Source organism: Anolis carolinensis, chromosome 1 (assembly GCF_035594765.1).
Source record: "Anolis carolinensis isolate JA03-04 chromosome 1, rAnoCar3.1.pri, whole genome shotgun sequence".
NCBI lineage: Eukaryota > Metazoa > Chordata > Lepidosauria > Squamata > Dactyloidae > Anolis > Anolis carolinensis.
In genome coordinates, this window is record NC_085841.1 from 54,984,499 (window position 1) to 55,001,672 (window position 17,174).

Consider the following 17,174-nt stretch of genomic DNA (forward strand, 5'->3'; position numbering starts at 1 on the left):
CCTAGAGAAGCAGCTGTGGATTTGTGCGGGAGGCAGTCTGCGTTGGATAATCCAGAATGTTGGATAAGTGAATGTTGGATAAGTGAGACTCTACTGTATTTGAACACATAGTTTCACCTAGAGTAATTCATAAGTATCAATTGTTAAAAGGTAAAAAAAATGTAGTTACAGGAGAGGACATTGTAAAATTAGGACATTGTCCTTATAAGCAGGAACAGGGAGGAGGAGTTGCTCGGCTGAGTAGCGGATCTTGGCTGGTGTGTGGGCCTGGAGAAGAACTCACAACTGCTGGCTCCTGATATAAGCTTTTATTCTTGAAAATCAATTCAAATTTAAATATTAAAGCTGGTATATGTATTATAAAGGAAACAAAGGAAAGCTGCTGCCTTCCTTACTCTCCCCCTAATATGTGCAGGAACAGCAGCCCAACCAGAACATTCTCTGAAATTATTACAAGATATATCTCTGCCTGACACAAACAAGATTTCCATTCCATGTCTTTTACTTTCAACTGATTTATATCTTTCCGAGGCTGATGCTGTAAAGCTGACTCAGCCTAGGAAACAAGTTCCCTCAAGAGACAGCCAATATTACTCCATATTTGGCTTGGAGAGATTGCTGTTGAATGATGCAAGGTACAGTCTGTGCTCTATTCAGAGACCAAAGTCTGTTTGTGAAGCACTCTGAACCCAGTTCAAGGAAGAGCAAGCAGGAGTTAGGCATGATATAAGTACATTTGTCTTTTTACAATAAGAGAAGATGAAAGGCTGCAAGGTCAAAATACAGTTGACAATACTCAATGTTTGCTACAATTGCCTACTACTACGACTACTACTACTACTACTACTACTACTAATTGTTATTGATATCATTTTAGGTTAGAATTTTACCAAACAACCTGGCTAAATTAATGGGTATTGAAATTTAACAGGCAAGATTTTAACACAAAAGCATGTTAAATCATACATTTTACAGGCTATTTATGTAAATGTTCAAATGCTGAAAGAAAAAGCAAATATCATTGCCAGGTCTTTCTCAAATAGGCATAAAATGTTGTTAGCCTCAGTGTTCAAGATTACTAAAAGGTGCTGTTTTTTAAATTAAAACTATAACAGCATTTAGCAGAACTCTACCCTTTACATTTTCAGTATTTTAAAAATCTGTTATGGATTACCAGGACATTCAAAACTACAATGTGTTGCAAATGCTGTTCTTCCTCTCCATGCTGTCTGCCAGCTGGCAGCAAGATATGAGACATATTTGGAAAGGAAAACTTATACACTAATAGAGTATGACCCTAATATACTCCTCTGTGATAAGTATTAAACATCACATTCTTGCTATGTTAAAGTCAATAGTATGTGCTTTTTAAAACTCATCCATTTTTAGTTCCCATAGAAAATATGGGAATTATTTATTTTGTAATTTTAAAAGCATTTTATGCCCACTTTGTTGTCCAATTATTAAATACAAAGCCTTTCTTTGTCATAACTTTGCTACTTTCTTGCTTTATTCAAGGTAGCAACATTATACTGTCTCTAATTTCTTAGGGAAGGGAAATGGGTTTTCTTTGAGAACTTCAAAATATGTGCATGAATGCACATTTTCAATGGATTTTTGCAACATAAAATTAAATATTCCCTTAAGAAATTTGGGGTAGATAGTAAATCTACCTTCTTGTTTATCCTTACAAAGAAACAACCTATTAGAAGAGCTGAAGACTGTTTAAGGGTATTCCTAATAAACCTGGAAAACAATTTCTGGTCTGTTAATGGCCAGTACAGTCAGAATGTTCAGTCCTGCCTTGCTCCAAAATATGTAACAGATGGCTTTCCACGTCTTTAGAACAACATTTTCCTTCCTCAGATGTCGAGAGAGCTGCAGCAGAGAAGACTGTGCCCCCAACATTATACCGAATTCCATTCTTGCATGAACACAGGTCCAGCTTGGATACACTCAATATTTGAAATATTTCTGTGTACTACTGGAGTTAATGATGATACAATTGACATTTAAAACAAACTACAAACTACTGAACTTATATCAAAAAGAAACCTTGTTCATCTTGCTTTCACAAAGATTTTAAAGAAAAGATAACAGACGGTGAATTCTCCTTTTGGCTTCTAGAGATGAAATCATAACCTGGTCTTTAGTCAACAACATCCTAGAAGACTCAACTCACTCAGAGGCATGATGAGACCTCAAGGAGGTCAGCCAATTACAAAAGGTAGATTGTGCCTTAAACTCTAGTTTCTGACAGGCACCTTGGGCTTTGAAGCAACTATGCAAAGTGCTCATAAGAAGTACTCGTAAAACCTCCTTCCTGTCATACAGTCTTTTATATCAATCTATCCTATTCAGAATACCTTTGCTAAGTCACTGTTTTCTCTTGCCCCACTCATTTTAAAGGGGCAACATAATACCAAGTATATTTTTTACAGGGAACAAATGTGATTGTATTTCATGAGACAGCCATGATTTTATGGTAAGTGAAAGGTTTTTATTTACCTGAATTTGAACTAAAGAGGCAGTTCTACAGATTGATCCAGATAGTCCTGCCTCAGCATATGAGTGCTACAACTGCAGTTTATTGTAAATGCTGTGGCCTTGAAAAATATACAATTTTTTTTTCTTGAGAATCATTTATCCCAAAAACATGCTTTACTAATCAAATTCAGTAAGAAAAGAGAAAATAAATCAAAACATCATCTTAAACAAGCTTTCTATTTCTAAAATAGATGTCTAACAGCTATACAAAGTCAGGGAAGAGAAGTAAACACAAAAACCAGAATACACTGTTATTTTTGCAGTATTTACCTCAGCAATCTCTATCCGTTTTGCAAGTTCGTCGAGTGAAGAAAAGCTTTCATCCAAAGCATAACCATCTGAATTGTAAAGTGCTTGATCAGACAGCATATGTGAAGCAATTTCAGAGTCTCCTTGGCCTTGCAGAGACGCTTCTCTGTCTTTTAGGCAGCCGTTTAAAAACCTGTCAAAGAAGTCTTCTGGTCCTTCGTGTTTCTCTTCCAGAACTATTGCTTCCGCTTGTCTTCCTTCAGGTGTGGCATAAGCCTGTATAGGTGGTACACTACTTTCAGCACTCCCATCATCACTGATATCTGATATTCTGTCCTGGTCAGATTTCTTATCACTTCCATAATCAGGCTGCTGCTGCTTTTGGTTTAGTATGCTGCTTTCCAGCTGGCTGCTGGGAGTCACAATATAGCCATAACATTGTTTTGACCTGAGTAAGTTTCTTTCAGACAGAACATTTTCATCTGTGGAAAACAGATCATCAGCATCTGTCACAACAAATGTATCTATCATTGGCCCACTAGAGCATTCTGCTGCAAGCTCCTCAGTAGCCGTTTCTATTTCTGCCACATCCTCAGAGAACTGTTCTTCTCTTGGTGACTGACTGTCATCTTCACTAGCTTCCCCAGATGATAAACAGTGAGAGCGAGGCATGCTCAGATTCTCTGTGAGCCGAGTAGGTGGCTGCTGTGTTGATTCAGCAATGTGCTGCTGTTCCTCCTCCATGTGGTCCTTCTCCACAGCTAGGCGATGACCAACCCTCTCCTGAAGCATGTGATGGCTTTTAGACTGAAAGCTCTTGCTCTTTTCCCTCTCTGCGTGATGATTCTCTTTCTCTGGCCCAATGCCAGACCAAATTGGTGTATCTAAACGCAACAGGAAAAGCATTCAAGCATTACAAACTAATTCAATACATCAGCATTACAGAGTGCATGCTTGAAACAGAGAAAGGTGGGGGGGGGGAAGATATCACTAATCTGATAACACCGACCATTAATGCTTTGAGTGATTTCCTGTCTGGCAGCAGTGACTCTGTTCCAAAAGTTTTAAGGTATAAAATACTAATAATACTTGATGAATAAAATAAACTCACTGCTCATTCTTCAACTATGTAAGATATGATGAAACACTACTCTGGGCAACAATGTAAATGATTTGTTACACACGTGTACAGTTTTTGTAGCTTTGGAAAGATGCCGATAAAATTCGGTATTTTGTACAACAAAGATGGGAATTGTGTACTTGACATTGGTGAGGGCTGTCAAGAGCTGCACACATCCCATCCCTATTATTCAGCAAGAGTACAGATTTTGATATCTTTAATTTTTCTCTGACATGATGGAAGCAATCAATAATAATAATAATAATAATAATAATAATAATAATAATGACTTTATTTCTCACCCGCCTCACCCCATGGTTAGATCAATCAATCTAAATTGAACTATTGTCTTGCCTTATGGCATAAGCCCTCTCCAAAAATTACTCTAAACCTGGTTTGCAACATGCAGCCTCACTGAAAAAATAAATGTACTATTAAGTGGAGCCTATTTAATTTAAAATAATGAAATTAACTAGAAAAGATACATTTCTCGGAGGAAAAGAAGCCTACTGTCATTTTATTACAAAGGAAACCCCATCCAATTCTTCTTTAACTAGCTTGAAGCAAGAATAATTAAAATGTATATTAAGAAAAGTTAACTATTAATTTCAGGAGTTATTTGTTATCATCTTTCTCTTACAAGAACAAGCACACTTCTGTAGATAGAGTTACAGTGTATTTATTTCATTTATATACAACCTTTCTCTGAATGGGACCCCAAGCAGCTCATAAAAAAATCAGTTAAAACCTGCCAAACAATTCAAACCTTCAGTTAAAACTATACAGAATTAGTTAAAAAGCATACAAACATTCTATAAACAAATAAATAAAGCGTATATCCCAGTAAAAAGCCTCTCTACAAGATCATAATGATCACAGAGGTTAAAGCAATCTTTTATTCAGAGGGCAGTTTCTTGAGGTTAACAATGAAGAATATAGATATCTAAAGGAAATTTGCTACATTCTGCCTGAAATGTATATCCATAATACAGTACATTTTAAGTTCACTGCATACTGATTCTAAGTGTGACACTTCTAATTCTTAATTTGAGATTTCCTAAGGGAACTTTTACAAGTGCTATGCATTAGTTCTCTGAAAAGCTTTAAACTACATGTAAATTATTTCTGATACCTCCTCTGCTTTTTAGTAACCTATACACATTTTGTCCTATATCCAAGGATGTGATGTTGCAAACTGTGCTTCAAATTTCAAGTTCTGTACCTCCTTTCAATCAAACTGCAAACTAGAGGTCTTATACTTTATCCTCCTTCCAATATTTTAAAGACCAGTATTTAATGTGACAAAAATATTATTATTTATTGGCAGTAGAACATAACGACGTGGACTCAGGGAATGCTATTCTCAGTTTCCACATGTTATTTTTTAAAAAAAACGTAAAAAAATAATAATGGGTTGTTGTATGTCTTTCGGGCTGTGTGGCCATGTTCCAGAAGTATTCTCTCCTGACGTTTCGCCCACATCTATGGCAGGCATCCATCAGCAATTTACCGGCTCCAATCTTGTATGATGATGGTCATACAGGTAAAAACATCCTAGTTCCAAAAGAAAAACAGTTCAGGATACTACATATCTCTTAACAAACAAGAGAAACATCAGCATGGCATGGCATGGTCAGGCAAGAGCAAAGAGAAAGAGACAGGCTCTTTCTCTTTGCTCCTGCCTGACCATGCCATGCCATGCTGATGTTTCTCTTGTTTGTTAAGAGATATGTAGTATCCTGAACTGTTTTTCTTTTGGAACTAGGATGTTTTTACCTGTATGACCATCATCATACAAGATTGGAGCCGGTAAATTGCTGATGGATGCCTGCCATAGATGTGGGCGAAACGTCAGGAGAGAATACTTCTGGAACATGGCCACACAGCCTAAAAGACATACAACAACCCTGTGATCCTGGCCATGAAAGCCTTCAACAACACGTAAAAAAAATTGTCAACTTACAACAAAATATGTACAGAAGCATGTGAAATAATAGATTTTCTTCCAGTAAGGTCACATGAGGACAAAGCTATTATGACAGCAAAATTATGTTACTGTGTGGAAGGTACAAAAAGTTATCTTGACATTTTCTAAGTTTAAAAAAAAAGTAAGAATGCACTTTAAAAGTCATTTTTGAGCTACATGCCATATGGTGGAAACCTGATACTCTGCCTGCCAGTGCTGTTGGCCATAGTATCACAGTATGAAGCAGCATGCTATGCACTGCATCAAAGAAGCATTAATTGTTTTCTATCTGGACTCCACTTAACAATTCCAGTGAAGGTTCCATTTTCCGCAGAAGACTGTGTTTGGGGATAGGGTTTAGTTTGCAAGTGACTGCTTTGAAAGAGTTGCATTGTCTAGAAAACATTATTTTAGCAGAGTATTGTCCACCACAAGACAAGAAAAGAAAAGAAAAGAGATTGGGGATGAACATCTCCTGGTGTAATAAGAGAACTCTTATTTATACTGTTGATGGCATTAGTTGGGACTGTGGGCATTAACTTTGAGAAAATCGTGAGTAAGATGGCTCATGAGGAAAAGAAGCAAAATATTATTGAAAGGAAAAAAATAGGGAGAACAAAGGGAAATCTAACAGCACTTTTAAGATTAAATTATTCATATTTAGCAGTGTTCGTGGATACCAGTACCGTTTACTTTTGACTTTTAACAATGAAAATTAAAATTGTCCTTGCTCCATTGTTGACCTGAGCTGGTAAGAAAAAGGACTGAGCTCTTGGTACTATCTGGAAATGAAGAGGGATGAATCATTCTTTTTATACTGCCTCTTGCTAAGTACATCTATGAGCCAATAATATCAGTGTTTGATAGTAATTCTTGCTGTTAATGGAGCTATAATTCATTTACAGTGCAACCCTACAAAGATCTACTCAGAAGCATGTTTTGTTAAGCTAATTGGGACTTATTTTTGCACCCTTTCTATTTAATAAAGCCAATCTATAGTTTCAGTTTTGTTAATCCAATTACAAAGTCTGTGAAACCTTCAACCAGTTGTGTATAAATGTTAAAAGCAGCAAAGAGAAGACTAAAAAGATTGTGGGAGAAGGGAAAACATGCAGGAACCAATCTAGAAAACCTTAAGTTAGGTATCTGTAACATGACTGTCTTCAGTATATTTTCCTATTTTCATTTTATCAATAGTGGTGTGAATATGAAGAAATCATTTCAATGTTGGGGAAATGAAGGATACTATTTAAATACTATGTTCTTTGAAAGAAAAGTATAGGGCATCAAAACTATTTCCCTATCTTACATCCATTTGAAATGTATCAAACTATATTACAGAAATGTTTCTAATAGTAATGAATTCTTTGCACACGCTAGCATGCCTTTTACATTTAAACTTAGATAAATTATGAGCAGGATACCTGTATCGCTTGCAGCAGAATGTTTTTCCTTTAAATCTTCTGATACCATTAAACCTATCAAACTCTTATGTCTCAAGGATTTTTCTGTACTTATGAGCTGAAAGACAGAATCGTATTCCTATCATTTAATACTGTTACTTTTAAAAGAAATTACATGTAACAAATGTTATGGGAAGCAAGCTCTTTTTATTACTTTTAGGAAAATATAAGAACATCCCATCACTTAATTACAAAACTATACCAAGGAATATTTTATAGCTTACCTTGCTTCTGGACATAAGCGGCCTGCAACCAAAAAATAAAGTAAAAAAAATTAAACAGCTGCTTTCACCCAAATGTTCTTTACAACAAACGTCATCAAAACTAGATGACAAATCAGATTTGTTCTCCCCGTGCTCTAATATTAGCACAGAAGTTTCCAACACTGAAACATTATCTGTGCCAGCATAGTTTTAAAGCAGTGAGGCAGACCATATGCTAACATCATTACAAATGCCAATGATCACTAATGGCCCTGGAGGTAGACAAAGTGGTAAAATCAATACAAGATGTGAGAAACCTTCTTACAACAGTTGTTTATACAAATGTCCCCATTAAAAAACCACATAAACATCCTAAGTTGACTTCTCAATTTGCAGCAGCTTTTAGCTCAATTTTGGAATTTTTCTGATATTCAGCAGCATTTTCGCAATGCATTTATTTCCTGCTTCTTGGCAGGGGGTTGGATTGGATGGCCCATGAGGTCTCTTCCAACTGTATGATTCTGTTTTGTTCTGTAGTAAGGGCTCTTGCCTCAAAAAGAAAAAGAAATGTAAATTCACAACTGTCAGCATGGCTCAACGAGGTTATCCCATAGGTTCACAACAGACTCATTTCCCAACACAGTTTATTATGTGATGAAAAGGGCACTTGCCATGAGCAAGAGAAAGTATAAGAAGAACCCTGGTTTTTGCTTAAGTACATCCTCAGAAAAGAACTCCAGAAAGCTAACTACTCAAAATACTCAGTAGGCATGAAATGCTGGCTGTCAAGTATAGAAAAAAGTGGAGCGAAGAATACAGAAAAAACAAAACAAAATGCAGACTATTCCCTGAATACAGCTAGCTTTCAGTTTCTATTAGTTTTTTATACTATCTGAAGTGTACTTGGTGCAGCATCGCTCCATGCCCCAAGGGTCTTTTACTTCAACAGCCCCTTCCTCTAACATGAGAAATATGATCATTGATCTTCTTTTCCCCCACTACCTTTTAACCTGAGTCTTAATAGCAGCATCTTAGTCCTCATCTAATCTTTTGCTTCTCCACTTTCCTCAGGAATTTTCACAGTAATATATTAGGGAACTCTTTCCTGTCTTTTTTTTTAGCTCTACCGGCAGTCCTTGAGTTATAAAGATCCAACTTACAAATAACTCATAGTTAAGAACGGGGGTGAGGCAATGGGAAGTGAGAGAAATCAGCCCCTCGAATTGGAAATTCACTCCTGAAAGAGTTATTATGGGGAAGGGGTTCTCCACTCGTGGTGTGCATTGTATGGAATCGCTGTTCATTTTGTTTAGTTTTATTAGTTTTGTAATTGTCTCCATTTCCAAAAACAGGGCATCTATACAAATAGAATTTTCATCTCGCTTATGAAAAAAACAGAAATTTTCGGACCATTGGCAGCAATGGGAGAACTTCCAAGGCTCACCCCCCCCACTCGGTTTTTGGGCTAGTGGGGTGAAAATTGCCACACACGGAGGGCATTTCGACCCCTTTTAGCCCACCAACTTTTAAAACATTTGCATCTTCCCTAGAGTACTATTGTTATAAATATTAATATTATTATTAATACCCATTGGCACACATCAGCTGTCATGGGGAAGCAGACCTCTCTTAAATACAGCTTAGGGTCAACGTGGACAAGATCCTTGGAGCGATGAGGCCAACCACATGCGCTCTAGACCATTGTCCTACCTGGCTTATAAAGCTTGCCGGGGGAGGGGGGGGGTTGGTCAATTGGTTTTTGAGGATTATCAATGCCTCACTGGAACAAGGGCAATTTCCATCTAGCCTGAAACAGGCAACTATTAGACCAATTCTAAAAAAGGCATCCCTTGATTCCTCTATTCTATCAAACTATCGACCAATTTCAAACCTCCCATTTTTAGGCAAGGTTTTGGAGCGAGTGATGGCCTCTCAACTCCAGGGATTCTTGGATGACACCGATTATCTTGACCCATTCCAGTCTGGCTTCAGGCCTGGTCATGGGACTGAGATAGCTTTGGTCACCTTGGTGGATGACCTCCATAGAGAACTTGACAGGGGGAATGTGTCCCTGTTGGTTCTCTTAGACATCTCAGCAGCTTTCGATACCATCAACCATGGTATCCTTCTGGGTCGGTTCTTGGGAATGGGCCTTGGGGGCACTGTACTACAGTGGCTCCACTCCTTCCTGGAGGGTCACACCCAGATGGTGAAGCTGGGGGATACCTGTTCGGACCCCTGGCCTTTGACCTGTGGGGTCCCGCAAGGTTCTATTCTTTCCCCATGCTTTTCAATATTTACATGAAACCGCTGGGCAAGGTCATCCGGGGTTTTGGAGTTCGGTGCCATCTCTATGCAGATGACACTCAACTCCACTACTCCTTTCCACCTACTTCCAAGGAAGCCCCTCGGATCCTAGACCAGTGTCTGGCCGCTGTAATGGGTTGGATGAGGGCCAACAAGTTGAAGCTTAATCCTGATAAGACAGAGGTCCTCCAGGTTAGTTGTTCAACCGATCGGGGCATAGGGTGGCTACCTGTGCTTGACGGGGTCACACTCCCCCTGAAGGCACAGGTCCGCAGTTTGGGGGTCCTCCTGGATTCGTCGCTGTCGCTTGATGCCCAGGTGTCGGCGGTGGCTGGGAGGGCCTTTGTACAATTAAAACTTGTGCACCAACTGCGACCATACCTCGAGAAGTCTGACTTAACCATGGTGGTCCACGCTCTAGTTACCTCAAGGATGGACTACTGTAGTGCACTCTATGTGGGGCTGCCCTTGAAGACGGTTCGGAAATTGCAGTTGGTAAAACTGTCAGCAGCCAGGTTACTAACTGGAGCTGCCTACAGGGAGCGGTCAACCCCCCTGTTCAAGCAGCTCCACTGGCTGCCGATAATATTCCGAGCCCAATTCAAGGTGCAGGTTATTACCTATAAAGCTCTAAACGGTTCGGGACCTGCCTATCTTCGTGACCGCATCGTCCCCTATGAACCTACTCGATCTCTAAGGTCCTCTGGGGGGGCCTTCCTCTCGCTTCCATCTTCCTCACAGTTATGACTGGTGGGGACGAGAGAGAGGGCCTTCTCGGCCATGGCCCCCTGGCTCTGGAACTCCCTTCCCTAGGGAGATTATGTTGGCTCCCTCTCTATCCTCCTTCAAGAAACAACTGAAGACCTGGATGTTTAGGTTGGCCTTTGGTGAGACAGTCACCGGATGACCAGCCTCAGTTGGCATCATAACTCTATCCTGAATTTTATTAGGTCCCTTTTATTCTGGTATTTTAACTGATGACATTATTTTTATATTGCTGCTGCAGTTCCCCCCAACAATGAAGTCGACTGAATTGTACTTGGTGGTTGATTGATATTATTACTGCTGTATTAACTCTTGTTTTATTGTCTTACTGTGTTTTTTTTTGTATATTGTTCAATGTATTTATGCTGTTGTTTTTGTAAATTGTGCTAGTCGGGCCTTGCCCCATGTGAGCCGCCCCGAGTCCCCGTGGGGAGATGGTGGCGGGATATAAATAAAGTTTTCTTATTATATATTATTATTACACATGTAAGTGTTTGACTACTGAATTACTGGATGTTACATGCTGTCTGAAATCCATTGTCCCACAAGTCAGAAAAACAAATAAAGATAAAGCAAATGTGCTTACATTGAAGCCCTCCAGATCAGATAAAATATCATAAAAGATTAATGAGCTATCACTTCATATTTTAGCCACAGATCCATCTTCATACATTCTGAAGGAATTTTTGACTTTCCTATAATAGAAACATTTATAGCAAAATGTCTCGAGACAAAGAGAGCCACCTACTCCTTGGAAATGTTTTAAAAATAGAAAAGATGCCCAACAGAAAATTAGAACAGATCCCAATAGTCATAAATAAACCAAGGACACAGAATATAAGCCCGTATCATTCCCATTTGAAACATTATCCAAGGAAGTCACAAGCAAGACAGTTACAATGCATTAGTGATTGGAACTGCATTTTCAAGCATTTCTGTGCTTGCAGAACACATTACTTTAAATTGCAGACCTTTCTAGGTAATGTTCAAGAAGAAAGCTAGATTTTACTTGCTGGTAGAATATCAAAATGCATCAATTATTGCTCCAGCTTTTTAGAAACTGCATGTGAGGAACTTTATTCTATACAACATGAAACAGAAAGACCAAAACTGCAACATTAGAATAGGGCAGACAGCCTGCTGCCTTTGGGTCATGTACAACCCTGATCCTTGCTCCTTTCCCCAAGTCTCTTTCACTCTGTTTGTATTGTTTTCTTTCCCATGACATAGCCCGATAAGTGCTTTTAGATGTTTCCTATTACAAAATTCTAGTTTCGAACTAAACTGTGATCAGGTGTCTGTCATAATGACTTAGTCTCAATTTAGCATTCCTATCATAACCCATTTAAAGCCTTCACTTTGGACATCTGTGGACAATGAAGTGCATACCAGGATTTTTTTTCAGTTTTGTTATCTGCCCCACTTTGAAACTATAGTAAAAATGCTGGGAATGATAGGTCTGAGAATAGCTTGTACCAACAGTATTTTGTTCATAAGCATCACAAAGTGAAACCTATTGCATTCTCCTTAGTCTGTATCTAGTTACGGATAGGTTGCTTATCTATAACTGGAGTCCTTCAACTGTACGTCTGTGAATCCACACAAATTGATTATTTCTTTCTGTCCAGTACATTCTTCAGAACATTTCATTCTTACATAAGCTTTTCCATGGAAGTCCTGGCTGCCCTCAGCAGCATCCAGGAGCTAAAGAAAGACTGGACATATGTGTGTGTGTTGGGGGGGGGGGGGGAGTGGCCGAGGTTGTGTTAATGCACATATGATCACTCAAAGAACTAGTTACAGGTATGCAACTTGTCCTTCAAGGTCTCTATGACTCACACAAATGGAAGACTAGCGAGCAATTAACCACAGCAGAAGAAGTGAATGTCATGCCAACCAGGGGTACAAAACAAGCCGTCCTAGGCAGGATCCTACCTAGATCATGTGCCCACTCTATAATGGGAGATGAAGTCACACAGCTGCCCTTACACATTCTCTAAATGAAGTCTCTGATGATGTTTATGGTTCTGGTAAAATGCCTATGCACATTTTGAACTCAAATCCTTAAATTTTCTAGAACAGGGGTTCATAACCTCTGGAGTCTGTAGATTGATTTTAGGGAATCATGAATTAGGTACAAAGACATTTTTTTATTTCTTTCTTATTACTTTGAATTCTTTATTTCAACTAAGAATGTAGTCTTTTAAAATGCAATTTTTCCATTTCAGACTAGTCTTTGGGAATTTTTCCAACACAATAAATACATTTTCTGATTTTTTCATTAAGCATATATTTGTATTTTTTTAAGGATGGGGTTTACAACTTTCATTATATGTTCAAGGGCATTTGTGGGACAAAAACACTGCTCTGGAAAATAGGAAACATTTTTGCCATGTTTATGTATTGTTGGAAGGGTTCTAAGCCAGGCTAGTTGAGCCTCAACCCCCCCCCCCCCCCCCCAAAACACCTGGTCATCATGTTCCCAATGTTCATGCTGCAAAAAATAAAATAAAATAAAAAAAGGTTCCAGTAAGATAGAAGATAGAAAAAGGTGATTTGGGTAGACATAAAAAGACTTTGTAAAAAAGGAGCTGTATTTTGCAAGATGCTTTCTTAAGTGAGGTATGACTATACACCCCAATTTGTGGGAACACAAAACACAAATCCACTGTGTGCATACCCATCCTTGATAATGTGCCTTTAAAAACCAGCCTTTAGTATCATATACAGCAACAGCTTAAGTGATCGAGAAAGTAGTCATGTCTTAATTTGCTCTATAAAAGCAGCAGGGAGGCATAGCATTAAGGAGCAGGTCCAGACAATGCTGCTGACTAGTTCCATCCTTTTATCCAACTCAGAGCAAACTGCTGTGCTCATCACCCATCATGCTTTCAGCTGTTCTATTCTAAATTAACCTATGAGCCAACTGTAATCTGTTTTGATCCTGGATAGAGTGATACTTAGTGTTTAGCATGAAGACCAACACAGCATAGAGGAGGCGAGAAACTAGCATGAACTTTGACAACTATAAGCACTTCACTCAAATCAGCTATCTGTGGAAAGAGTTTGTGTGGCAATAAAATGCCTTACTGCCATCCATGATGAAACATTACCTGTTTAATTCTTAGGGTATATACACACTGTACAACTATAGCAGTTAAATGCCACTGTGATTACCATAGCTTTATCCCAATAAATCCTGAGACAAGTGGAAGAACTCTAGGGCTTAGGAAACTGATCTAAAGCTTTCCAGAAAATAATTTTAAGTACTTCACCCTAAGTGCACCCTAAGTATTGCATAGGATGAAGCCATGACAATTAAAGTGGTATCAAAATGCTTCAACTGTTTTCCATGGACGGACATCTGGATTAGTTAAGGATCCGAGTCTTTCCAGAGACAACTTGCTTTTTGCACTACTGAGAGATATCACCAATGAGGGAGCACTGGAGTGACAAGAACAACCAGAGCAGAAGTTGTAAGCAGCCAATCTGACTAAACTGGGAGTAGACTCCAACTGAAGGCAAATGTTATGATGCTGAATGTTATCATAGAGGTAACATGGCTGCCACCATTAGCTGTGGTTGTCCAGCAAAACGTTTTGATGTTAAAGAGACACATAAAACCTAGCCCCTTCCTACAAAAGAAATGAGTGAATCATTACAGCTAAAATGAGAGTAGTGTGTTCTACCGCAAATTGCTCACAATGAATCCAACAAAGATGCCACACTTAATTTCAGTTGACCTTGCTTGTTCAGCCCTGACCTTCATAGTTGTTTTAAAGCTAGCGATGAGAATCTGACCAGTCTGCTTACAAAAAAAGAAAGAAAAAAGAACCATATTCTGAATGTTAATTTTTAACCTTTTTTACAACAAAAATCTAGATATTTTTGGAATTTCCCAGAAAAGTTTTAAGAATTACTACCTCTCATATGCAAAGTCACAACAAAACTAAATTTAGATAAGCCTGTGAAAGGAAAATGAAATCAGTGGGTAATAGGAGGAGACAGGGTCCACATTTTTGATCCTCTCAAACGATAGCTGCAGATTTGCTCTGACATCCAAATCAAAGAAATCACATTATTCTTTGAAACAGCTGCTTTGTTTTTGATAGAAAGCATTATAAATGCTGGACACATTCGAAACCACTTTGCAACATAGAATGGAGAAGGCAGTTTTCAAGGAAAAAATAGAAATGTAAGCATTGGCTGTAACCGAATTACTCTGAAGTGCAAAAACCCACAGGCGTACATAGGATTACTGATGAGAAAAATAATGTATATTACTTACTCTTGATGTGATGTGCAAAGTTCAGCTAGTTTGTCTAATTCTTCATTATTTAGACCTTTAGCAGAATTCTTAAGATTTGGAGCCTCACTTGATTCTGTTGCTTTCCATTTTTTTTCTGCAGAAATACAAAAATGTTTCATCTAAATCTAAATCTAAATCTAATTAAATCTATCTAATCTAATCTATCTAAATCCATAATAAAAGCAAAAACCCATGTGTGTGTATGTGGCACAGATGTCTGCTCACACAGACAGCCTCCAGCCTCCACAAACAGGCTATACTTTCCAGGTTAAGAATCTAGCAAGTCACTCTTTTCCACTGACATTGCAGTTACAGTGAGCGCCATGAACATGCAGCCCAGCCCCTGCCAATGTCCTTCCCAAACACTACAGCCCACCACCCAAGGAATGCTTTCACTTGGGGACCATTTCATCCTAGATTTTGCTTTTTCTTCCACCACAGGCAGGCATCCCAGGGTTTTCCATTGCTGTGGAATTTGCATGGCCCCGCCCACTGCCCTTTCCTTTCCGATCTCTCTGCATAACAAACACAGCAGAACTGAGCTGCAACTAAACTTACTGGAGGAGTTTGGGGATTGACTCCACATGGTGGAAGTTGTAGTTCACCCTGTATCAAGTCAGAGCACTGTCACTCCTACTGGGGAATATAGAGGAGTTGTAGTTCACCTACACCCAGAACGCTATGAACCCAAATAATGATGGCTCTCGGCCAAACTTGCCATGCAGACCTGATATGCCCAGATTTGACTACTGGTGGGTTTGGAGAGAAACTGGACTGGAACTTGAGGAGTAGTAGGTACAGGGATTTATAGTTCACCTGCAATGAATGAGCATCACATTTGGCACACAGAGCCCCCATAACCAATGCAACATATTGCATAAGTTTGGGAAAAAGGGGGTTATAGTTCACCTGCAGCCAGATAAACACTGACCCCCACCGACAATGCACTAGGACCACACTTCACACAGAGAAGCCTCATGACCTACTGAACATACTGCAGGTATTTGTGGGAAGGGGCCTTGATTTTGGGAGTTGTAGTTCACCTCCGTCCAAAGACCACTGAACCCAGCCAATGACGAATCTAGACCAAACTTAGCACACAAACTGAATATTGCCTGCTATGGATACCGATAGATATTTTGGGGCAATTGCCCCGGAAATCTAGAAATTGCAGTAGTTCACCCCCATCCAGACAGTACTGCACCACACCTGGTACATACACCCAAAATGGCCAACTTATAATACTGGCAGCGTTTGGGAAGGATTCAGCCACGATTCTGGGAATTGTAGTTCACACACTCCAAACAGAATACATAACATTAAAAGACAAATAATACCATTCTCAAATGACCCGGGCATCGCTGGGTCCCTGAGCTAGTATATACCTATATAAAAATCTACATTTTCAAAAGCAAGTTTTAATAGACTTCAGACTCAAAACAGTTTCCAAATATTACAGCATAAAGTACTGAAAAACTAGAGATGTCATTAAATGCTTTCGTTCATTTATGGAAATTAGATCAGATCTACTCCAGTACGGGGTATTCTTCACCATACCGAGTTACGGGAACATGCAGCTTTTTTGTTTTTACGCACAGGTATTATTTTATTATAATAAAACCATTAAAGATTTCTTAAATTCAATTCAATGGAGAGTCTTCAGCTGTATGACACACACTTACCCCACTGCTGTTGAATAGAAGAAAGGTTTACAAGTAATTGTTCATGATATAACCGTTCCAGCTGAACGAACTTCATGGCTTTCTCATCTGATTGGAAAACTAAAGGAAAACAAAGACTGACAGTGGCGTATAGCTGCTATTTTGCAAATATTTTCAAAAGTAATAGCCTGCCTTATGATATAACACAATATGCAGAGGTTACATAAGTACAACCATCAACTCTCTTAATTTACTCTATTTTTTTCCTCTTGCAGTCAATACCCCTTGCACTATGCATCTGAACATTTTGCCTTTTTTGGGCAACATGCTCTCTGGAATGAGAGATTTTACCAACAAACCGAGTTTCTCATTCAAATATATTAGATTTAATTCAAACAATGTAATCCTATGCCAACTGCCAACGTTTATTTTTTCAAAACAGCACAATGGAACAGAAAAACACAGAAGTTAGATTTCTCATTTAAGGCTTTAAAAAAAAAGCTATGTACAGGGAAAAAATTAAAACTGGAGCAGACACAAGCATGCCACATATTCCTCATCATGGATGCAACAGAAACAAACAT

At 38.7% G+C, this 17,174-nt stretch overlaps 1 protein-coding gene across 1 annotated transcript in view; it reads right to left on the reverse strand.

Moving 5' to 3' along the window:
• The window catches only part of cnst (consortin, connexin sorting protein), a 47,562-nt gene that overhangs the window by 11,217 nt on the left and 19,171 nt on the right, over positions 1 to 17,174 (reverse strand). Inside the window, exons 5-9 of the mRNA XM_062968959.1 lie at positions 16,612 to 16,698; positions 14,909 to 15,023; positions 7,570 to 7,591; positions 7,307 to 7,403; positions 2,818 to 3,680 (exon numbers count right to left, since the gene is read on the reverse strand). Coding sequence (XP_062825029.1) covers positions 2,818 to 3,680; positions 7,307 to 7,403; positions 7,570 to 7,591; positions 14,909 to 15,023; positions 16,612 to 16,698 — 1,184 coding nt within the window. The remainder of the gene's footprint in view (positions 1 to 2,817; positions 3,681 to 7,306; positions 7,404 to 7,569; positions 7,592 to 14,908; positions 15,024 to 16,611; positions 16,699 to 17,174) is intronic.